Source organism: Lipophrys pholis, assembly GCF_963383615.2.
Source record: "Lipophrys pholis genome assembly, chromosome: 3".
Classification (NCBI taxonomy): domain Eukaryota; kingdom Metazoa; phylum Chordata; class Actinopteri; order Blenniiformes; family Blenniidae; genus Lipophrys; species Lipophrys pholis.
In genome coordinates, this window is record NC_137627.1 from 18,294,093 (window position 1) to 18,318,455 (window position 24,363).

The following is a 24,363-nucleotide window of genomic DNA, read 5'->3' on the forward strand; positions in this document are numbered from 1 at the left end:
ATGAGACGAGGTCACTGGAGACTCTCTTTGCTCTTCCTGTGCTTGTTGCTCTGATGCCAGATCTTTGCCAGCGCTCGCTCATTTCGTGTCACGGCACTGAAGTCCATCGACTTGAGCTGAGGCAAAACTGAAATCACATGACTCCTAGGCACACAGAGGCAGAATAGTAGTTTAGGTATGTGTGTGTGAGAGAGAGCGAGAGAGAGAGAGAGGGCAAAAGCATGTGTGAAGTTGATGTGTCTACCGGTAACTCTTGTTGGTTTCAATCACATTTCCATGTAAAGTGATTGAGTGTAAGTGTGGCAGTGTGCCCAGCATGTCCACCTCTGACAAAATGCAAATGTTGTTGCCATGAAGATATAGCAAACGAAGTTCTTGCAGCTGGCACAAAACCTGAAACACATGTGCTTACATTACATACACAATGTGGTACACATCTGACAAACTTTCCTGTAGAAGTAAAACAACATATGCTCATACACATGAAGAGCGATTCTGAGCCAGTTGGTTCATGTACGGCAGTCAAAAAGGAAAGATGAGCACCTGTGCACAAAAACAAACAACCAATCAGTGAAAACATACTTCAGCTATATGTGTGATTTTGTTGAAGGAAAGATCCAGCCAGGCGAGGTGCGATGGTTCTGCCAGGAAGATCTTTATAGTTGTCGGCAAGTCACAAAGGTCAGTAATGTCATTGTTATTGAGACGCAGGGCGCAACTGAGATATTTCATCTCTGAGTTTCTTTTTAATGGCCGCAGACCGCTGTTTGGTTCCAGTGCATGTGTGTCTGAAACCACAATCAAATGGATAAAAGTCAGTATCGGGTGGATTTTAGCCCTGGAAATGTAGTTTGAGTTTGTATAAGGCTCTATATATGACACTGTTTTAAAAGTATCCATTTGGCATTTCACTAATGCCTTTTATGCGTTACCTGGTCTCTTAGCTCATGTTTATGATACATTATTAGACATTATTTTCATGCATCAAATGCTGAGCTTAGCTCCAAAAATAGTCTCAGACAATCTTGAGACAAACCAATGTTAATTTCAGGTACAGTATATTGTGATATACAGTCACTAGTAATAATGACACTAGTGAGCACATGGATTGAATACGGCATTGTGTTGCAATATGAAGCCCTGGTAATAGTACTCTGAAAAGTACAGAGAGCAGTACCTTTCAAACTGATGATGTTTTTGAAGGATAAATCCACTGGAGCGCCATGCATACTCTCATCTTTAGCAGAGTCATCCATCTCTGGGACATTTGGATGATTACTTTAACACACGAAACATCACACCATTGGCAAATGCAGTATAAATATTAATGGATGTAACTACTTTAATTGCATTTTAACTACTCATTTTTATTTAATTAATTAATTTTAAACTTAAAACATCAAATTAATATTCTTTAATCTTCCTTTATTAAATCTTAAGAACTGTAGAAGTGGTTTTAATTAAGTAAAATTTCACAAACTCTTTGCAACAATGAATAAACTACGCTGCAGCAATTTCAGTATTTTCAGACTTTAAGTACCAAAAATATCACAAATTTCACACACTTACCTAAATTGTAGGTAGTTTATGTTGATTAACTTCGGGAAAAGCCCAAAAAATAATAAGAAAATGAAACGGCCACCTGGGATAGTAACATTTGCGCCATACCAATAAGACAGGCACAAGAATTAAACTGCTGGAGGCGTCCACAACAACACGGTGTCTTTGGAGACGAACAAGTGCATTGTGGGATTTGTAGTCGGACGAGCTGCTGCTTAAAAAAGTACGTGTTTTATTTGTATAAATTGATATTACAATAGACTGGACTTCATAGGCTTCTGCTTGAATGTTAATCATCCTTCAATATACAACGAAAAACAGATCAAAAAGACAAAAGTGGATAGAGAAAAAAAGTAATAACGAAATGTCATGACGTAACAACGTTCTAGATGTCTGTGAAACTTCCGCCTTTTAAACCAATCAGTGTCGCCTGTTTGGAGAGGCGTTGATACGTAAAACCTGATTGGTTTGTCTCAATAAAAGATATAATCAACTTCATACCTTTTCTTTCTTTCTTTCTTTCTTTCTTTCTTTCTTTCTTTCTTTCTTTCTTTCTTTCTTTCTTTCTTTCTTTCTTTCTTTCTTTCTTTCTTTCTTTCTTTCTTTCTTTCTTTCTTTGAGCGGTGGGAATGGTATGTACAAGCTGGAACCAACAGATGGCGGTAGTGCAAAGTCGCTGATGCCAAGTGTAGAAGAAGAAGGGCAACAGTTATCAGGGACAAAGAAGCTGCTGATGAGAGAGAGAAGTGTCATCACGGACACTGAGAGCAGTGGGAAACAATGTAGATAGATGAAACCAGCAAGGTTTGGTAATGGTTTGGCGGTAATGGAACGAACTATGTGGATGCAAACTTCTGTTCAACCCTCAGTTTGAAGTGAGCTTGGCTTTAAACTGTTAGTCGTTTTTACATATCCAAGTTCCACCACTTTCATTTTATTTCAAAATTGACAAGAGTTTTCGGTATTTTCCAGTCTGGTTTTGACTTGACAGGTCTTGACAGCATATGCACACTTATTTCTTCTTTACTCAAATATTTATTTTGAACAAACAACTGTGAAATAAACGGTCAATCCTCACTTCACACATATGGCACACATTTGCACTCACTCTCTTAATCTATGATATCTTTTTATAAAATGTTCTTTTTTTTTTAAATTCTTTTTCTTATTCCTGTACATTGAGTGGTGGAGTGGCATAGACATATACATGCATATGTCTATGGTGGAGTGTAACCTACATTTCCTTGTCAACAACTGGCTCAGGTGTATTTTTCCCAATGAGTTGCGGGACATTCTCTAATTTCTGGCATCACATTAAAAACTGATCAAAACATTAAAGACGAGACATTTTCTAAAATATCTATTATACATTTTAAACTAGAAAAGTATATGGTTTTGTCCGTTGAAGTATGTTTGTGTGGATTTCAGTGCGTCGCGTCTGTGTGTTTATTGTGAAGAAATGGGAGGAACCTGCACTTTGTACCGCACAACTTTACTGGCGGAAGAAGGCGAGACGAAACCGAAAGTCTCACAGATTATGACAGAGAAGACGAGTTCTGACGGAGAGACGCACGTTTCTATCATCAAAAAAACAAACAACAACAAGCTTTTCTAGTTGTATTTTTCTGCGAACTGCGTCCGCGCGACCGAATGCGTAGCGACGTTAGAAAATGTTTACGTAAGAGACGCAGCGACCGGCGTATAGTTCTGTTTATCGAGCGCGTTGAGGTTTGGTGGATTAACAATCTTACAGCTGCTGGAGTGTGGCTGTAACGTTTGAAGACATGGAGTGGGACAGTGAGGTAGAAAGGTGAGTGTTTCCGAGCGCTTCTGTCACAGCAGGTCTTTAAAAGTCACTGTGACGTTCCACACGTACGCTCCAATATTAATGTTGACACTTACGGAGAAGCAGCCATTTTTTGTGGTTGCATGTATTTGTCCCATTGAATATACACCTTTTACATTTTTATATTTACATCATGCACACGCCACTTTGTTTGTATTCATTTCATTACTTCACCAAGAGGCAGCAATGACACAACAAATTTAATGAAAATAGAACGACAAAAAATAAACATCGAAAGTAGAACAGAAATACTTTATTAATCCCAGAGGGATAAGGAATTAATAGAACAGGATTAATTCAGCTAATATGTGAAAAAAAATTACATGAATCACTGAAAAATGTGAAGCAGCTAAACTTGATAAAACTGCACAAAGTTTAGTGCTTAAATTTCTTAGATTCTACAAAAGCTCCAGTTACAGAGTTTTAAGGTGTGTCGTTTTCATTTTGAAGTTCTAACATGTCTTGCTGTTCCAGGTGACGGTTCAAGGGTTGAGAAAAACATCTCTTTTAGACACCCTCCGTTCACATGGAGACAAAAATGTGTTTGTTTACAAAAAGATTTCCATGCACACAAAACTGCATCAGGAAATCTTTCTGTTCACGCAAATCTATTGGAAGCACTGAGGTATGTATGCCAGGCGTCAGAAATACACCAAGAACAGTTTTGTTCTCAGGCCCTCTTTATTGGTATTATTTGCACTTTAGTCGTCATCATATAGTCTTTCCTATGTGTGTGTATTGGGTGGATGGGATGTTGTTTCACTGCCTTTACAGTGTGTCGCCCTTTTCGTGAGCAACCTGATAAATAAAGTTGAGTCACCTCACCTGTCCGGTCTGTACCACTTTTGTTCCGCCTCCCTCAGGATCAGTGGGAGTAATGGCGAGGAGGACAACGCAAAGTGGAAACGGCCTCCTTCCAGCTACGGTTCGATGAAGAGTGACAGTGAAGAGATGGACGAGTCGGAGGAGGAGACGAAGGAGGAACGTGAAGAACCGGCAGCTGTGCCGCCTGATCCACCTGCTAAAGAGGGGACAAGGTCCTTCAACTTATGTCTTTATATATCTTATAGCTGATAGTGTCCAGTGCTTTTGATCCTACTGTCGTTCACCTTCACGTTGTTGCTGATGTAATTTTTTTGCTCTGATCTGAATGATAGTCAGTGTCATCCTGCACCTTTTTAAAAACAGTGGACAGCAATCTGAATTAGGTTTTGAATGATGTATTTCCACCTATTTAGCTGGAGAAGAGCATGCACACACAGCGAAAACATGCAAATGCCACACGGAAAGGCTCCCAAACACAAACTGGAACCGGTGACATACATATGCAACGTTTCAGTATATTATTCTTCCCCACACGGTGTCGGTTTAAGTTCAACTTGCTCCAAGTTGAGTATTGTACACATTGGTTGCTGTTCAGAATGGCTGTGATGTTATTGAAAGAGTTCACACTCACAAAGTATCGCCAGCTTTCGCTGAACAGGAAGATTTGGACACTTTAGATAAAACTATTCAGAGACTTCTTGTTGCTACTGATACAGAAAGCCGGTTTGGTTTGATGCAGTGTATCACAATCTAACATAGTGTAAAGAATAAAAAGAATATACTAGAACTTGGACTGATGATATTATCAAATGTTTATTATTTTGAAATATTTTCTGATTTCATCAACAGTTAAATCAACTATCAAATGTGATAATTCTGTCTCAGGAAAGTTTTTTCTTTTTATATTTAAGGATTTAAAACGATTTCAGTGTTATTTGTACTTAATTGTAGCAAATGTCTGTCTGCAGTTGTGTTTTGATTTGGTTCATAAAGTGGTGTAATGGTTGATATTAATCTTGTAGTTAAAAAAATTCAGTCTGTTTAGAGAAAATGGTACAAAATTTGGATGTATAGTGTGGAGACTGACTTCTCTTTCTGGGTGTCCGTCTTTCTTTAATACCGACCAGGGTGCAGCTGATTCGCTCAGAGTCTCCAGAGACCATCTATACCATGACGACGATGCACACCAAACCCCCTGAAGCTCATGTCCTGGAAACAAGGTCACACACACACACACACACACACACACACACACACACACACACACACACACACACACACACACACACACACACACACACACACACACACACACACACACACACACACACATTTTGTCATTTTGTCACTGCCTTAAAGTTGTTAAGTTAAAGCTTTAATTCACCTATATATTTTTTTCATTTTCATATTTAATTTTATTTTACTGCCTTATGTTTTCTCCCATGTTCAATGGAAAAGCTTTAATCGTTATTGCTATTTGTTGTGAGAGGCTGAAATTGGGATGATTGCGCAGCCGACTCGTTCCACCGAAACCTCAACTCCACCTGCGTTCTTTCCACGAGTGTCCAGGTTTATTTTCAACTATTGGTGAACATCAGACACACAAGCAGCATAAAGCAGGATGGAGGACAAAATTTCCAATTAAGATCTAAATTATGTTTTATACGGTCTAAATGACGGTCAACAAAAATACATGATCCCTAACTCAACCCCTCTCCTCATCCGCCGCTGCTGCACCGGCCAATATAAGCCCATTCAATCAATCTGCACCGTCACCACCCAGGTGACAACCCATAAGTGACGTAGGCACAAAACAGAAACAGAAACATTGCAGAATATGGCTCTTACGTTATTAATAATGCATTTTAATACAAAAAAGGTATAGGTGTAGGTAGTTTTGTTTGATGGTAAACAAAATGCTTGGTAATAAGGGATGCAACGGTACCCTTTTTTTTTAAAGGATGAGTACTAACCTTTAGTTACTTGGTGATTGCATGTTGGCGTCACATAATATTACCGTAGTTGCTAGAACTGCTCTGATTTGTCTTACTTACTTGTGTTTCCTGTTGCCCCTCAGGCCTAATGCCCCGGGGGGGTTGCCAGAAGACGATGAGGACGAAGATGACGATGACGACTTGATAACCAATTCTCCGGAGCCACCAGAGTTTATCGAACCAGATTATTCGATGCACACTGATGAGACTGGCCAGCCAGGGAGACTCCACCCAGAAAATGACATGCCCCACATCTTTAAGGTGGGTGTGTGACAGCCACAGGGCAGCATACATAATCACAGGCAGTCAAACATTTTGCTTGATGACAAACTTTCTTCAGAATTTCACAACAACATGTTTTGATCCAACGTTTCGTTACTTGTAATCCACGGTTCTGTTTCTCTACTCTGTCTGAAGAGTATGCAGAGCGTGCTGTCGGGACTCTCCGTGGAAGAATTTCACCATTTTAAGGTGACGTTTCACCAATGGGAACCAAAGATCACACTGACGCAGGCGATGGATGAAGACGTTCTTAACTTTGTGGACAAGGCCATGGAGGTTGTCGGTAAGAAACTGTGCCGTTGATGCAGGTTGGCTTCGAGGGTCAGTACAGGCTCATGAACACCAAATGTTCAAAGGACGCCATTTTTAGCTCCGATAAATTTGGCGTTTGTTTCACTTTACAAATATAATAGTGAGCAATTGCGTCGATCTCTTACGTAACAGCTGAAATTCTTTCGCCTGTAACTTTTATTTTGTATTTCAACTCTTGTATGCAGGCCGGGATCAGGCCTTACTGCTAACCCTACGTTGTCTACAATTCTGCAAGAACCACGTAAATGCAGAGGAGCTACAAAATCTTTGCAAGAGGGGTGAGTGAGCGTTTGGCTATATGAGAACAAAACCCAAAACCTGCTTTTCTGTTGTTGAAGAATTGATTTCTCGATCGTCCTCAGCATTTTTGTACCATCCACTCTTGTGTTTTTGTGTTTTATATTTGAAGAAATGTTTGGAACGCTCATATTTCTCTACTCACAGAGGCCTCCTGCTCATTTTAGGCAGTGGACCACATACAGCTAAATGTGATCTCAATTCAGCCAGTGAGATATGAGCAACAACATACTATATTATTTTAGTGGAAACAGGTTAAACAACAGACTTTAAATAATCTTTTTTGAAACATTGCTGCTTTTCCCCCAATTGCTATTGTTTGTAGCTCAATTCTTCCCTCAGTTTATCTGAAAACTGTTGCACATGTTTTTGTCATTGTGCTTTCTTAATTTGCAAAGGTTGTTTTACAGGCCTGAACAAAAACCCTCTTGAGGGCTGATTCTAGCCCACAAAGCCGTATGTTTCACGGTTCGAAGTTCATTCACACACCCTCGGAGCACAGTTGAAAGCTGTTTGTCTCCTTCATCAGCAACACCTGTGCTCACTGGGAGGAGGCTTAGGCCACGTTACATGTACCTGGATACTTGAAAAAAAAACAAAAAACTGTGATATTTCTCTGCGTTTGAGCCGCGCATTTACACACAGTCTGTGTTTTTGGGGATATTTACGTCGCAATTCGTGACTTGGTGTTTTTTCCCAGGATTCTGATTGGCTATCGTGGCTTCATGCTTCTCGATACACTGCCCCCTACAGGTTTAGCGTGCTCATAGCAGCTCTGAACCCGTGTTTATGCCGGTCCATGGAAATGAAGATTTATTTTTTTATCGGCAGAGGGGGAAATGTCAGTTTTTGTAAAATCCCAGATACATCTAAACATGGCCTTAAACACCATCACCTGCCACAGCTTGTGATATAAGCCCCCAAGTGGTGCTGTGAGGTATTACATCCAATACTAAACAACAGATATGGCTCCAACATGCATGCGCTGGTTTCAATATTCTTTATTTTCCCATTAAGATGGGAAAGTAGGAGTAAAGCTGGTGATGGCAAAATATAATTTTAGTAGTCCAGACTATGTAGATACATATATGTGTGTGTTTTAGCAAATTGTTGATGTGATTCATGCCACTGCTTCACTGTCATCTGTGTCTTTCTCTCTCACCAGTGTTGTGTCGTCACTCTCTGAGGACGTATTTGATTAGAAAACATGAGCTAATCCGTGAGGGGGTTGTTAAAGCTGGATGTCACAACTGCCTACAAAACGTCTACGTGGAACCGGAGATTTCTACAAGTGGTTGTGGAGGAGTCGACCCCTCCCACGAGCTGCGGCATCCTCCTCCGTCACCTTTCCCCCTGCCCAGCGCTGACACATTCGTTGGCGTGAACAACCTCTTTAGATTGCAGAAGGACGGCGGCACGGCGGTCAGGACAGTGGTCACCACGGGGCTTCCAGGGAGTGGCATGTCTGTGTCTGTGGCAAAGTTCTCTCTGGACTGGGCACAAGAGCGAACAAACAGGGTGAGGAAAACATTTCACTGAGAAATAACCTAAACCATCGGACTGAAACATAGACGTAGAAAGTTTCCCGCTCAATTAAAAAGACACTTGAGTTAATTCAATGGCGTTTGATGTCAGGTTTATGTGAAGTGTAAACTACACTGAGATGTCCAGTATCTTCATCAGCATGTGTACGTGTGTTTATTTTGCCTTTACGGATCTCCTGTTTGTCCTTATTATTTCTCAGGACCTGCAGTTTGTCATCAAACTGTCCTTCAGGAAGTTGTGGAGTGTTCGTACCAGAAAGATGCTTGATTCTGAGAAGGTGTCCATCATGGACCTGATCCAATATTTGTACCCTCAATGTAAAGACATGCCTTACCTGGAGGAAGAAGGCTGCAAGTTTCTCATCATAATGGACTCGTTCGATTGTTACCGTGCTCCTCTGGACTTTGAGGTATTTACCCGGTGCTCACTCACACTAGAGTCACATCAATGATTGTAAAAAAAAAAAAAAAAATCTCCAGAACTATGTGATATATAATAATATAAAAGCCTTCATGGGACATACTTATTGGTCAGCATGTAATGCTGTTTACTGTCAACAAATGACATGTGGTGTTAGTGCAGTTAATAACACTTGAATACACACACTAGTTAATTTAGTTTGTTCAAGTTAATCAATCATTAATATAGTTTGATATTTTTTACTGTTACCAAGAGAAACTCATTTTGAAATAATGACAACAAAGTGCTAATCTACCAAGATTTAGACAAGAAATAGACTCGTATATGTAATCTAATGTTAATCCAGAGGCTGTGAATTAATCTTCAACAGTTCAAAGTTGACTGAGCGATAGCCCCTATCAAGACTTAACACATAAACCTTTATTAAATATTTCCAAATGTCAAAAGAACAATAATGACGATCAAAATAGTGTTTAGAGGAATCCGACTCTTTATTTTTTTCTTCTTTTTTCTTGATTCTCTCACAAGAATGCTCCTGTGATAAAAGGCAATCACACCAAAGCACATCCTGATCACCTGATTGTGAACATCATTCGAGGCAATGTGCTTTGTGGCGCCCAAGTCTGGATCCTGGGCAGACGGGCGGCGGTCTCTCAAATACCGTCCAACTTAATCGACGCTTTCACAGAAATCCAAGGATTTAGGTATGTGAGATGATCGACAGCGAGTGTGCATGTATAAGAAGGTGTTTGCACCTTCATTACTTTTGGTGTGTTTGTGGTAAACTAACATTTATTTTTTGTTGTTGATTTGTTTCCAGTGACGAGATGAAAGAGGCTTTCTTCTCTCAACGGACCGAACGTCCGGAGCTTAATCAGCAGATCGTGACGTACTTAAAGCGCCTGCCGGCCTTGGTCAGTCTTGCTCGGCACCCCTTCGTCTGCTGGATGGTGTTCACCGTGTTCAAGCGGGCCTTCCAGTTCCGGGACTTTGGGGAACATCGTCCCAGACTAACACCTTTTCATATCAACCTCATGATCGTCCAGATGAACCGGAGGCTGCAGTTCTATTATGGACAGAGCCAGAACCAGTTGGTATGTAAACCCGAGTTACGAGGAGAGTTCTTGCTTTCTTTATGTGGAATTAACATCTGCATAGAGTGTTTCTATTTTCTTATTCAATATGAAATATAAGAGCACACTAAATTAAACCTTAAGGATATTTTGATGCACATTTCAGTGCTCTCAAAATCACTTTACATTAAAGCAGCTCATAAATACAGTAAAAACAGTCAGGATACAATCAAGTACAATAACATGATCATGCCAGCTTCACATGTCTTCGCCTTGCAGCTGCATCTCTCGCGCCCTTTGTCCACATGTCCAAACAAACTCAACCTCTTAACCCTAAAAATGTCAACTGCTCAGTCTTAGCCAAGTGAATATTTCATAGCTTATTATTTTCAAGACACTCTGGGCGTGTTTGTGTTTCTCCCCCACTTTGCACTCGTCGACACGTCGGTATTAAAGAAGACAGCTCCGTGTGAAGTAGACTTGTCCTGGTCAAGTAAAGACAAATCATTGACGTCCGTCCACATGGTGACGCCACTGTTTTTATTTGCTGCTGTGTTTCCTCTCAGGACTGGTCAGCCGAGGACAAGAATCTGCTCCTGCAGATGGGGAAGCTGGCTCTAAAGATGCTGGAGGGAAACACTACTGTGTTCTCTGAAGATGAAGTGAAGCAGTACGGGTTGATTCCCAGTGAGGTGGCCGTGCTGTCTGGGATGTGTACCGAGCTGCCTGCTGCAGCGTCGGATGGACGGAGACAGTTCTGCTTTCTTAACGTCGCATTTCAGGTAAAACGCCTCCTATTTGTCAACATCTTTATTGTCATTCTCCTGTTTTAGTATTTTTTTTTTTACACTGCTACACTAACAAAGCTGAGTTGTAATATTATGATTAGAAGAAACAAACTGTTTCTGTTTTATTATTGTACTTAAGTACATTTTCAGCTATTTATACTGTACTTGCGTTTGTACTGTACTTGCAAATCATCTACCTTATAGTTAAGATAGATGATTTAGTTCCTGACGATGATAAGAGTCGAATCATGATCTCTGCCATTCCTGATGATTAAGCTGCTGTATCCACAGATGTAGTACAGCCGTAGAGGCCTCATAAAAAACTATTTAGTATTAAAAAGGATAGTAATTAATTTTCGATTTGTAGTTTTGTATTTGAGTACATTTAAGAACTTAAAAGTTGTATTACTTTTATTCATGTAAAGAAGGGAAATTGGTCCGTATATTTTACAGTTTGGCAATTCATATTTTCTGTTCATGAGCCAGTGATATAAAAGAAACACTTTAGTGATTAAAGCAGATAAATGCGCACACACACAAATATGTCTTGTCTCCTCTGCTGCAGGAGTTCCTGGCTGCTCTGTATGTCTTCACCGTGTTTCGCACAGGGTCCAAGTACGTTGTGGACTCAGGAATTGGGCCGGTGCCCAACGTGTTCAAAAACCTACCCAAATCAGCAGAAGGTCTACTCCAGTGTGCTCTAACGCAAACCCTGAACTCCCCTCTGGGCCAGTACGACATCTTCCTGCGCTTCCTGTGCGGATTGCTCAACGCGGACTGCCACAATCGCCATCTCTGCGGCTTCCTGTTCCCCCACAGTATCCCAAAGGTGAACGGACTAGACAAGGCAGAGCAGCTGCTGAGGAAGACTATCCAGACTGCTCCACAGGAGCGGCTGGAAAATCTGAAGGAGTGTCTTAGAGAGATGACTCAGGAAGATCTATGAATGGAAGTCAGACTCTTATCATTTCAAGAAAAAAAGAAATATCTCTTTGTGATGGAAAAACAAAAGAGGAGGGCTTTACTTTAATTTCTTTCTTTTTGTTCATCTCACTCTTTAGGGACTAAAAAGAGAAGGTGGTTATGTGAATTTATTAAAGTTGTGTGCTTCAGTTATTTCAGTGCAATGGACAATACAACGTTTTAGCTCTTCATTCATGACAACCCTTTGGGCTGTGTGTGTGTGTGCGTGTGTGTATGTGTATGTGTGTGTGTGCGCGCGTGCGTGTGCGTGTGCGTGCGTGCCTTCAGCCATATTGGAATTGACTGCAGGCCCCTGCAGCTCTAAGTTCAACAATGTCATACTAAAAACATGCATCCCTACTACATAATTAACTGCATTAAGTTGCCTTTTTCATTTTGTTTCATCTGCTTTCACTTCCTGAACTGTATGCAGTTGCAATAAGCATCAATTCGGGTGTAAACTGATGTGTGTAAGCAGTGTTGGTGACAAACACAGATATGGTGAGTATGATTCATTATGATACAGGAAAATGTGTGTATTGATTTAACACATTTGCACCTTTGTAATCTTATTGACCCCGCTGCGTGCCCACCCAGTTGATTACTTTTATGTGATGTCCATTGTTGTGGGAAGTTGCTGTCTTTGTATTCTAAAAAAACAACAACCTAAAACTCAACGCTGGCGGTAGTTTGAACAAAAAGTGTTAAGACTACACTTATTGTGGCACTGATTTCACTTTGAGGATATTCTTTAGATTGTTTCATTTCACCATGAAAAACTGAATAAATGTGACACTGATGATTCAGAATGTTAAAATGATTCCTGTTGTGCACAACTGAATCTGTTGACAATCTCACTGACTGCACTGATGAACCAGATGTTGAAGGAGACATGTTGGACATGATGATAATAATGTTGGCGTGACTTAAAAAATGATGAACTGAACAATTAAAAAGTTTTATAGCCCCCCCCCCCATCTTTCCAATAACACCCAAAAATCTTCCCTCCATGTCTGTTTCTTGAGAGGTGTACCATTTGCTTCACTGTAAATCTGTTTAAGAAGAGCCCACAATCTCTCAATAGGTTTAGGTCTTCATTTCTGCCTACATGTTTAACAGTGATTTGATTCATTTGTGGGTTTTGTACCGTTTATTACAAAGTCCAACACAACAACACTTAAAAACCATATTTACATTGGTCACGGTACGTGTGCTGCAGGCAGCCTCAAACTGTTCCCTGAACAGTGTTTTCGTACGGAGGATCATGCAGGTGGTTTCAGGGTCATGGCGGCAGCGTGGACTGTGAACGCCGCTATGCTGATTTGCCGCTTCACTTCTTCCCAGGCCTTCTGTGGGTCGGCCGAGTTCTCAATGTTAAACAACGCATCGTAGATCCCAGGGAAAGACTCTCCAGCGTATTTATTATGGCTGCTGGGAGCAAAAATCACATGCCTGCAACAGAGGAGAGACGAGAAGAACGGGGAATGTTATGGAAAGGAATGTACTGGAGGTTTTTCAGATCAAATATTTGTAGGTGATTCTTAAAACAAGCTCTGTCCACATAAAAAGGTCTCTTCAATTGTTTTAGCTGCTCAATTAATTTGTTGAGGTTTTATTATGAAGCATGTATATGATAACCATTGTTTATTTATTATTTATAAATGTATTATTTATTAATGATAATTTATTATTTAGTATTTATCCAGATCTGAATTTTTTTTTCCTCCGTTTTAATACCTATATAATACCTGATTTATACATAAACTGCTGTGAAAACAATACGCATGAATGTGTGTGATTTAGATTTGAGAATTCTGACTGTGCTGTGCAAATGTGTGTAACTGACCTGTAGAAGGGCCTGCCAGGTAGGCCCAGATGGTCTATGAAGGCTCTCTCTAAATACATGAGCTGATCGTTCATGACGCGAACCTGCAGAGGGCTGATGCACGCACATCAATACATAAATTCACGCTCACACGACTCATTTCAGCTGTTTTTTTTTAGACGTTACGTTGCCTTGAAATCGCTTACTTTGCTCTGTTGAGTGACTGAAGGCGATCGTGAAAATCTCTGGCCGCACCTGTGAAATTCTGCACTGCAGAAAACAGGGAGTCTGTAAAGAAAAAACAAATAGAATTGAGTCATGTGTAACGTGCACACTGGATGGTTTCTCATGCTCCCTGATGGGTCATTGTCAACTCACCGAACGACACGCCGTACGTCTCCATCTCCTCTGGGTTGCTCTGTGCCCGCTGCGAGATGCTCTGCGTGTATTTGCTCAGCGAATTTGCATACTGGTTAGCGTCAAGAGGGAGCAGCTGGGAATCGGCCAATAGGAAGACGAGCCCCCCTCTCACCTGGGCCACCGCGCGAAGCCTCCTGAAGGAAGGGTCGTAGAACTTCTCCACGACCTCGAACGTCTCGTACACACTGTGATACACTGGGTAGCTGCTGTACCGCTCCAATTTCTGAATGGAAAACACACACATTTAGAGAGGCTCACTTCCTGATAATTTCACTCAATCAAACTGCAAACATATAAAGTGATTTTTCAATTTCATTAACATATGCGACACTGCAAGAGGACATATTGAAAGATAAAGACGTGGGACACAATAGCTTGTGATACAGAGAAATAGAGAGCGAGAAACATCGGAAATGAACATTTCTATTATCCAGGCACCCACTAAATATAGTGCAATGAAATTACGCAGAGAAACAATTTAATATTGATCATATTGAGATCGATACACACGAGTCTTGTCTCACCTTATTCTTGGTGTATCTGGCTCTGCCTGCAGCTATTCCTAAACGGATGAAATAGGCCTCGAAATCACTGCCTGAGCCAAGTTTACTGATCCTGCAGTCAACCAAGCAAGGAAGAGAGATCCATTTTCAGATGTTTTAAAATAACTTGTTTGCTGTTTCATTCATTTGCTATTAAAAAGATAAATAAACATACAAACAACAAACGACTCCACAAAGACAAGATAGAAGAACTGAGGCACAAGGCAGGCTTATAGTTTTGCTTGTACTTTGAATTTGCTCGTCTTTAATGCACGTTTTGTAATTCTTAAGGTCAGTTTGGGGCTGTGTGGCCTTGTACCTGGGGGCGTCGCGGTCGTTTGTCCAGTTGTCCCTTTTATGCCAACTCTCGTAAAGAGAAACTCCCTCTTCCCCCTCTTCTGGGCTGGCTATCTATGTGAAAACGTTCACGGTGAAAGGGGAGAGAAGTACAAGTTAAGAGAACCAATGAAATACCGGTTTTCTTCTAATCAGTGTATGATTCATGTTGCGTGCATATATCCATCTCACCTGCTTAGTGAGGTCATACACCAGCGTGTGCAGAGACGGAGTGCAGTCCACTCTCAGAGTATACATCCCTGAAATTGAAAAACACTCCATTTATTTATTAATTTTAAAATTTTTCTTTTCATATTGAAAATCCCATGACCCCATTGTAACCAAAGCAGATATAAAAGACAATAAATTCAAAAACATGCTCACCTTCGATGGCAGAGTCTGCATTAATGTAGGCCACAGCTCTCTCCTGCAGCACTTTGGCATTGTCCTGTTGAGGAGGATCATGGAGGGTGGAATTAAAGTGTGTGTGTGTGTGTGTGCGCTCGTGTGTGTATGCGTGTGCGCCCATATGAGTGTGTGTGTGTGTGTACACTATATATTTGTTGTGGTACCTCTGCCCACTCTGTAGATCCCAGAAGTCCAAACTCCTCTGCATCCCAGCTCGCAAAGATTATAGTCCTCCTGGGTCTCCAGCCTACACACACACACACACACACACACACACACACACACACACACACACACACACACACACACACACCCACACACACGCACACACACGCACACACACACATTATAGCATGGAAAAATGGACTGTTTTACTCAAAATAAAAGCCTTTAAAGATTTAAAACGTTTTTTTGATCCTATGATTTAATAAAAAGAAAATGGAAAAAATTAAATCCTCAACTTATCAAACATTCTAATATTTTCCGATTACTTTTTTTGAAAGGTGTATCCAAGTAAAATCACAAAATCACTTACCAAAAAAGGCTTAAAGTATTTCCAATTATGTGTAATAAATCTTTAGGTTCACGTTGATGAATTGTATTTTTTTCAGATGCACCTCTATAATGAGTCGTGGAAAAGAATTTCATGCATAACTAACATATGAGCCAATATTTATTACTGTATGTAGATCTCGAGGAAAACTAAGTTAGTCACAGAGACAGCGGTCAAATCAGACAATAAACTAACATTGAAGAAATATTCCCACAGTACTCCCTTAGTATAAATTCAATCACATACACCTGCTATTGTGATCATATAATTAACCAGTTCATTGACTCACCCAGCATTATTCCAGTGGTTACAGTAACTTTAAAATCCCTCTTTTGATGGGTTGTATAATCAATCACCATCCTTTCTCATGACAATCACAGACTTATAACATTGTTTATAATGACAGAGGTTCAGTACTTTATGTAAAATCTTACCTTTACTCAGTAGCCTGCCTGCACTCCTGACAGTCTCGTGGACCACTGCAGCCCCGGACATGGGATCAATGCCTCCAAACACCCAGGCGTCACGATGCCCTCCCAGAATCACATACCTGTCTGTACAAAACCATCAACAAAATCATAATGAATAAAGTTGGTAAATAAAGAGAGATGATTCAAGTATTTGTTTTTTTTCATTTCGAGGAGATTCGGAGAGGCTGAAATATCAGTGACTTTTGGTCCAAGATGTGAGACAAACCCCACAAACACAACATTTGTCTAGATCGATTATCTGGAATCAGGCATTCAGCTCTTCAGCCAGGGTCTCTCGAGAGCTTAAACAACAACTTCTTTCTACATTGGTGCTCAGCTGATTATATGTTGTTTTAAACCCAGCTCTCGCACAAAGACAGACTCCTTTCCTGTCAACGGCAACAATCCTGGTTTACATGTGTGGAGAAAATACAGCTAAAAGTGCTAAAAAAAAAGAAAAGAAAAAGTTACAAAAGCTAAAACAGTTATCCTCAGAAATAGACAAAAGAGCAAAAACTGGCAATGTGGTTAAAACACACAGAACCCGCTGAAACAGTGGAATTGGCTGAAGGACAGAAACATGTTTAAGTTCTACCGGAATTCTATTTGGTGGTAATTTGGGACAAAAATGGTTTCATATCATTCTTGGTTTTTGTAAATTTCTTTCTTCCGAATGAACATTTGTGTTCATAGTGAGTCGTTTTTCTTCTTCTACCTGGCTCCAGAGCTCCATTGATCCTTCCAATGACGTTATAGATCCTGGTGACTTGGTTGTTTGTGTGGATGTTCATACGCACCTTCCTGAAATATATAAGTCAGGGAATAAGTGATCGTCTCAGGGAAGGGAAAGAAATGCAAACACGTACAAATACTTTAACAGATGAGCAGCATTGTATTCAAGGAAAGTTAGAATTTTGGGGGATAGGAGATGAAAAAGTGGGAAAAGTAGAGGCAAGGCTTTCAAACTGAAGCAATTACAGGTTGTTTATAAAGGTTAACCACAATTAAATTCCAGCAAAAAGGCATTGCTCATGAGTTCCTTTCCAGAAACGTTCACAAAACTTGCAGCAGTTCGAGCGCAAAAAAAAGATCGGCATCATTGTTACATATGAGTCCACAACATGCCTTGATTGTGTATGTATGTCTGACGCACACAGGAGGCACAAGGGCCTCCTTTGTGCTTCAGTTGGCTACTTGCCACTGGGTCATATCCTCTGAACCAGGGCAACAAAAGCAGGATGACAATGTAAAGACTAAAAACAAGCAATGACAGAGGAGAGACCATTGAGAGAAGAGAGGGGACATCACAACACTGCGCCGTGAATGTGCACAACCTACAGAAGGATGTCTGGAGAAAAGCACTTACAGGTTTTTAGAGAAGCCGTCCAGAAAGCCCGGACCAATATTGTAAGAGACGCTCAGACCCCCTTTCCAAGTGTTGGGTGGAGTCCGGCCCCCCATGTGCCTGTTAAAGTGTAAATAATTCACCTGTTACAATAATTGCACATTTGATATAATGGCTCCAATAAAATATTAATTAAACATTAATATAGTATAGTGCTCATCATAAAAATACACATGTTGCCCATAATTTTAAGGAGATGCCGAACTGGGGCGTCTTCAATAGATCAAGTGTTTAAAAAAACAAATAAACAAAATAAACAGTTGTACTTCAGCAGGTTTACAGCATCGTCGGCTCCAATTGGATGCACAGGAATCTTAGGAAGTCCGACTCCGTCCTCCATGCTGAGCCTGTAGGTGTATTCTGTGAGCGATGAGACAGGACGGTGTTAGGAACACAGAGTCACACTTTATTTTCCACATTACAGACACATGAAGAGGACAAACCTTTAGCGGGGTAGCCTGGTGTCAGTGGGTCTCCGGCTCCATTCAGATTGAGAACATTTCCTCTCTGCACTCCTCCACCGGGCAAGTTCCAACCATCCGGGTAAGCCTGTGGACAAATACATTTTACTTTCAGTACATAGGTTTGTGTACAGGAGATCGAATAGATTGTTGAATCATGTACTTTTGTTGGTCAGCACTGGTTTGAAAAAAGAAAGTCTGAGTTCCTACCTTGGTTCCATTAGCAGAATAATCGGCCGGGTCAGAGAACATAATGATCCCGATTGCTCCCGCTAACTCGGCATTCTTCACCTGGTGGACAGAGACAACGTGAGTGATTTGGATGGTGTGTGAGACGATAATCATCATTATCCGCATCAGAGCGAATCTTCACAGGGGTGCAAAGACTAAACTGACAATCCCTAAGGGCATGTTTAGGGACAGCGACAAAGCAGACAAAAGACAATTGTGTTCACTGGTGCTGAAAATGTAAATACGATATTGTGAATAGAAGGTGCCTCTCGTACCTTATTGCCTCTGAAGATTTTCCCATATCTCACGATAACAATCTTCCCAGTCACATCGATGCCCATCTCCTTCTTCAGCTGGGAGAAGTCCTCTGTCCGACCATAGTTCACGTACACCAAATCCCCCTGTGGGAGACAACATACGAAGGAGATGTGTCGGGGTGCGTGCTTTACCGTTGTGATTGTGTTTGTGTACGTGCGTGTGTCGGGGGAACCTCGGGATGTCCTCTGGCAGAGAAGGCGTTGTACGGCGGCACAATGTCTGGAACATCCTCGTAACCCTCGGGAACCGGCTCGGCCACGGAAGTGTTAAAAACCTAGAACGTAAAGAATCAGATAAAAATCAATATCACATTTTCCTTTCTTCTGTATAACTTCCTCACTCAGTTACGTGTTTTTATCTTATTGATTATGATTAATTATGTTGTTTATTGACGCCCTCCCTGCTAAAACCTTAATAGTATTAATCCAGCAGGTCGACATATGGCTGTGTGAACGCTGCACTGGCTTGTCTTGTTTTGTCTTGTTTGGGTTTATCTATCTGAGTGAGGGTGCCGTCCCTGAAGGCTGAAAGAAACTTGTCTTCTTCTGACCTTTCTCGGTAGTTAGTTTCAAAACTTGTTTTTTCCACCACTGGACAGTTTCACTTTACAAGCTTAATTTCCTTTTTCCTTTTTTGTTGTTGTTGCTTATTGTCGAATCCTTGACACAGATCACAGACACAGAGAGACCACTTCTCCCAAGGAAATCAAAGTAAAATCACGCTCACATTCATTACTTCAGTCAATTCACAGACAAAAATGCACTTCCTGCACATTTGGGATTTTTATTTTCACTCAGAAGTGATAGTAATACCCACTATACTGCGATACAGTGATTCCATACAGCCATGTTTAGCTGATATTCATCAGGAAATTATTCATTTCTTCAAGGAGCTGCTCCTGGTTGTTAGTGTGACTGACTGCAAAGGCGGGAACAGATCCAAACCCACTGAGGATACCACATTCAAAATAATTGATATTGCTATCATATTTTTTAATGATACCAGAAAAAGTGGACAAATCTCTTCATTTTACTTGTAAACCTAATTAATCTTTTTCAGTAACACAATCCAGTTGCTTTTAATGATTCGAGAGTTTTCTCATGATGCAGAGAGTTTACACTTAAACTGTAAAACAAAAAGGTTTCATTAATTTCACTGAATATAACACTCCTGTGCAATAGTTTGCAAACCATCATTTTTATCATCATTATTGTTTGTTGTTGTAAAACATACAAGCAATTTTGAGTAAACAGCAATAAAATAAATCCCTTGTAAAGACGTGAAAAGTTCTCATTATGTTTCTATTCATCAGATTTCAGCCTGTTGGGATGTGCTTCACATCATGTTTTCCCTGCCAGTGGGCAAGTGTGTCATGTTCACTGCATCCTTGCTGCTGTTGGTCCTCACTTATTAACTAATCGATACACAGACGCTTCCATGAAGTGCACTGCAGAATATTAAAATATTAAAAACATGTATTTTTCATTCAACAAAATGAATGGTGGTCTGGAGGTCCTTGGGTCAGTGGCCATGGTGTGGACTCTATTTTCCCTGATTAGTCATGATATACTTTGAGGCCTCTGAATATGGTATAATAATGTTTACTATGGTTTAGACCATGTTACTAATGCCTTATAGTTAAAGGAATTGATCTTTTATTTTTATCTCAATGCCCTCAGGCTGCTATTGTTTTTAGTACCACCCACGAGGACAAATCATTTCAAGTCCTTCATTCATTCAGCCATCTTTAGAGCTGTCTGCAGGAGGGATGAGGTATCTCGTCCCCACGTGGCCTCGTAATGTCAGTATTTTGTATGCACTGTAATCTTGAACTCCAGTGTGTGTCACTCGTATAATCAGGTGCTCACCCCATTTGTTGACACTGCAAGATAACACAAGATGAAAATACTTTCTTTTTTTTTCAATGCATCTTTGGGATCTACACCTGAATTCTAAAAAAAATTGTTTTGAGCAGTCGTTATGAGTTTGAACTGAATTAATGTTGTTGTAGAGAATGTACTATCAGTCAGTGTTTGTCAGCCTCCAGGCTGAAAATACCTCCAAACTAGGTTTGCATTCGGAGGACAAGACATAGAAACTGATATTTCAGACATTGGTTTGAGCAGGGGTGTTGAGTTACTTCAACGTCTCTTTACTTTACTCCTCTTTGGTTCTTCTTTCTCCATGGTGTAAACTGGGCAAACTGTAGCTAAACGTGTTCATCAAGAAGACTTCAGAGCTTTTCTGCCTCTTTGAGTGACTCAGTCCAGCGTCATGAGTTACAAACTTGTTTTGCGAGATGAACTGAGACTAGTTTGGAAAACTTGCTGACACCAGTAGATAAAACAGAACCACACAACAACTTCTTCTTTATCTCCAATAAGAGGTGGCTGGAGTGTAATCTGTCCTGCCACAGGCTATGACTCCCTTCATTGTGCTCTAACGTGTTGTTTTTCAGTTCAAGGCCGTGAACCTTCTTTGTTCTTTTACTTGGATGATCCCCACTTATTCTTTGATTTTTTTCAATCATGTCAACATGTTTATTTGTAGAAGTGTTGAATCCACGTCCTTCTTGTGTACTGTACCTCACTGCCAAGATTGTCCACTATGGAGATGTAATTTGGCTGTGATTTGTTGGGATAGGACAACAGCACATCGTAGGGCACCATCTCCACCGAGTCCAGTCCAAACTGCAGCCACTCGGTCCGGATCTGCTCTGCGTACTTCAGGTTCTGCTCTGTGCCGGCCAGGTGGGGGAGGCGTGTGAATTTCCTGTGGAGAGGATGCGATGCAAGTAGCAGAACCACAATCTGGTCAATATGGGTGTGGAACACAGTTTGGAAGTCTGGAATAGCAGGAGAAATTCAATAAGTAATGCAAACACAATTTCCCACGGACTGAACCATAAGTATGTCAGAGTGTTTCCAGTTTTCCAGTTTTGGACGAAACAACAAGAGATGTGGAAATAAGTCAGATTTTCCAATACATTTTTGGTCCTGAAGGAGAAGTTCAACTTGACTTTGAGGTAAAAGTTTTGCAGAGTTTCTGGCTGCCGGCACAGCTCCAGTGACTCATTGGGATTTCTAAGGGTAAGCATGATCTTCGGTGGTATTTCAGCACCCCAAACAGGATTGCTGTGAAAATGATGAATTAGAGCTGCTTGTGTTTGACAAAAAGTGTTTGCACCACTACAGCCTCTGAATCCTCCGTCCTGCCGATATGATCGCCTTCACAGAATTGATCCAACGCAAACAGTGGCCACATGAAAAGTCACTTCAAAGGAACGAGAGCTAATCGGGCAAACAAATCTTTTTGTCTTAAAATACTTGAGAGTGACTGTCTTAATGTGGACGAGTTACCTGAGATGCTCTCTGATGTGGTCCGTCTGCATTTCATCCAGAAACTCCTTCAAGTACCGACTGGAGGCTTTGTGGTTTTCACTTTTTCCTCGTGTGCACTTTGCGAACCAGCCTGCAACAAACACACAGTTAGTTGGTTTTTTCTTTCTTCCCTTTGTTGCATTAGTGTCTGACGGGTGGATTTTTACCAGTTATTGCTCACTCTATTGAAAGAAAGAAACAAACAAACAACAAAAACAAAACAACTGTGTGATGCGAAGAGAGTTTTGCCCAGTTCTGTCTTCTTTTAACGGCTACATTACATCTTACGAGTCGTTGTATTTATGGAAGGCAAGTGTCAACCTGCTGTGAGCACAAACCTGTGAAATATGTCAGAGCAGTGACAAACTACACCTCGCACACGGCGCCGGACTACTCCACACAAATATTTGTCGCTTGCAGAATGAAAATGTTCTTTCATGCTTGTCCAGATAAAAAGATTTAGAAACACTTTAAAATAGTGATATACAAAACCATTATTTTTTATTAAGTTACACAGATGTCTGCTTGACAAAATATAACTGGGTACAACTACTCACATTAATATTATGAATTATTATGTTTTGGGTACTTGTATGAGTCTTTTATTTGTATATATTAATTCATTTTACAATGGGCACTGTGTAAATTTAGCTGCAAATTTTCAATGCTGTTTCTAATTCTGCACAATTCACATTTGCTTGAAGTGGTTTACTTCACCGCCACCTCGTGGTCTAGAGAACTTGGGTATTTATTGTCATTTTCAACTTACTCCATCCACCCAACTTCTATTCAGCTTTTCTTTGCGGTACTTGCTTGTGGGGAACCAAAGCACAAACCAGCAGACAAATCTGCAAAGTTCTCAAGTCAAATCTCAGATTCGGTTATTTGTTCACAATACATCTTCTCTACAGTTCCGTCTAATCCGGGGTGCATACGCAATGATCATTCCACATAGTGACAGACACTCACACTCACTCACACTCATATTCACAGCGACAGAGACACCTCCAATACACATTTTGTTACTGCGGGAGGAAACCTGAGGAAGACCCAGGGAGAATTTGCAACAACGCCTTGCAGAAAGACCCAGCCAGGACTAGAACCCACAACACCACAGTGGATGTGCTCACCCACCAGGAGCTGTCTTTACCTTCACGGCAAGTTCTGGTGCAATAACTGTCTTTTTCACACAGGTGATGAAAACATACACACATAATGAGACCATTTCTTGGAATAAACACGCTGTTGTAAACAATAAAGGAGGCTGTCTACTCTGCAGTTGGAGGCACAGATAAAGAAATTTATGTGGAAGAAGTGACAAACTGCTGCAAGTTCAGATAAAAAAAGGCCAGTGGTGCTTGAGGCCTAATTAATTTCCCATGTTGAATTAAACACTGGAGGACAAGGCTGGTCCCAAGTCTCAAGTGAAGAGACATAACAAATCAGAAAATCTATCATTATAAAACACTAAGTACGTTTTGCGCTCATGAAATGTTTTTTCTATCAGTTTCTGGGAACACATACAGCCGTGCTCTGTTAGTTCAGTGGATATATTCATCAACTATCCCTTTGTCTTAGGGGCATGCAGGGGGACTTTCAAAAACAAACAACAGAGCCAGCATTAACTTCCAGTTCAGGTTTCTCTCGCGTTCCCATTCCTTACCTACGATGAAACCCAGAAAGAACAAGGCCGTCACGATCACGATCCACCAGATCCACTGAAGTAACTTTCTCTCCCTCTTCATTTTCGAAGCTGCACGGCCCAGACCTTCTCCAAACAGCAACTGACTCTGGAGAGCAAGCCTCACAGAATCAGAGTAATCTGTGCACAGAGGAGGGAATGGTTGAGTAAGAAGTGGGAGAGATAGAGAGAAAGAGAGGGAGAGAGGGAGGGGGGGGTAGGTGTTTGGCCAAAAGTTGGAGAAGAATACAAAGAGGGAGCCAGTCATTAGCATAGAGTATAGTCTGTGGTCATTAGTGCAGCGCTTTTGTCAGAGGACTGATTGCTATCCTGGTGCACCTTGGCCGTCCTCCTGCTGACTAAGTGTTGCTTAATGTGAGACTAGGTGGACACTCTCAGCACTGTTTGTACTAAAGCATGCACATGCT

The 24,363-nt window shown here is 40.8% G+C and overlaps 3 protein-coding genes across 3 annotated transcripts; 1 reads left to right on the plus strand and 2 right to left on the minus strand.

The window, feature by feature from the left end:
• Positions 1-11: 11 nt before the first annotated feature.
• lrrc51 (leucine rich repeat containing 51) lies at positions 12-1,640 on the minus strand (the record flags this gene model as incomplete). Its single annotated transcript, XM_080459742.1, has 5 exons — positions 1,570-1,640; positions 1,178-1,278; positions 583-788; positions 245-393; positions 12-144 (listed from the first exon to the last, which is right to left on the minus strand). Exons 2-5 carry the CDS (start codon positions 1,254-1,256, stop codon positions 12-14), a joined length of 567 nt encoding a protein of 188 aa, XP_080315868.1. The 5' UTR covers positions 1,257-1,278; positions 1,570-1,640.
• Positions 1,641-3,054: 1,414 nt separating this feature from the next.
• Positions 3,055-12,910, plus strand: LOC308107073 (NLR family CARD domain-containing protein 3-like). The gene is made up of 12 exons (XM_080459189.1): positions 3,055-3,370; positions 4,270-4,443; positions 5,359-5,451; positions 6,309-6,486; positions 6,643-6,790; positions 7,005-7,097; positions 8,282-8,634; positions 8,861-9,070; positions 9,610-9,785; positions 9,902-10,175; positions 10,721-10,936; positions 11,508-12,910. The coding sequence occupies exons 1-12, from the start codon at positions 3,345-3,347 to the stop codon at positions 11,886-11,888; spliced, it is 2,322 nt and encodes a 773-aa protein (XP_080315315.1). The 5' UTR covers positions 3,055-3,344; the 3' UTR covers positions 11,889-12,910.
• Positions 12,911-12,987: 77 nt separating this feature from the next.
• naalad2 (N-acetylated alpha-linked acidic dipeptidase 2) lies at positions 12,988-24,067 on the minus strand. Its single transcript, XM_080459838.1, has 20 exons — positions 23,918-24,067; positions 22,234-22,345; positions 21,460-21,646; positions 19,047-19,148; positions 18,832-18,957; positions 18,536-18,616; positions 18,308-18,413; positions 18,131-18,224; positions 17,826-17,924; positions 17,175-17,260; positions 16,424-16,543; positions 15,601-15,683; positions 15,413-15,476; positions 15,221-15,288; positions 15,012-15,103; positions 14,675-14,765; positions 14,109-14,373; positions 13,937-14,018; positions 13,752-13,844; positions 12,988-13,357 (listed from the first exon to the last, which is right to left on the minus strand). The coding sequence occupies exons 1-20, from the start codon at positions 23,997-23,999 to the stop codon at positions 13,168-13,170; spliced, it is 2,223 nt and encodes a 740-aa protein (XP_080315964.1). The 5' UTR covers positions 24,000-24,067; the 3' UTR covers positions 12,988-13,167.
• Between the last annotated feature and the right edge of the window lie 296 nt (positions 24,068-24,363).

Coding starts and splice junctions, on each gene's coding strand:
- LOC308107073 (XM_080459189.1), top strand. CDS start 3,345: ATGGAGTGGGACAGTGAGGTAGAAAG. Junction 6,791..7,004: donor CAAGGCCATGGAGGTTGTCG/GTAAGAAACTGT, acceptor TCTTGTATGCAG/GCCGGGATCAGGCCTTACTG. Junction 9,071..9,609: donor GTGCTCCTCTGGACTTTGAG/GTATTTACCCGG, acceptor TTCTCTCACAAG/AATGCTCCTGTGATAAAAGG.
- naalad2 (XM_080459838.1), bottom strand. CDS start 23,999: ATGAAGAGGGAGAGAAAGTTACTTCAGTGGATCTGGTGGATCGTGATC. Junction 18,617..18,831: donor AAATCTTCAGAGGCAATAAG/GTACGAGAGGCA, acceptor TCTGTCCACCAG/GTGAAGAATGCCGAGTTAGC. Junction 15,684..16,423: donor AGGCAGGCTACTGAGTAAAG/GTAAGATTTTAC, acceptor GTGTGTGTGTAG/GCTGGAGACCCAGGAGGACT.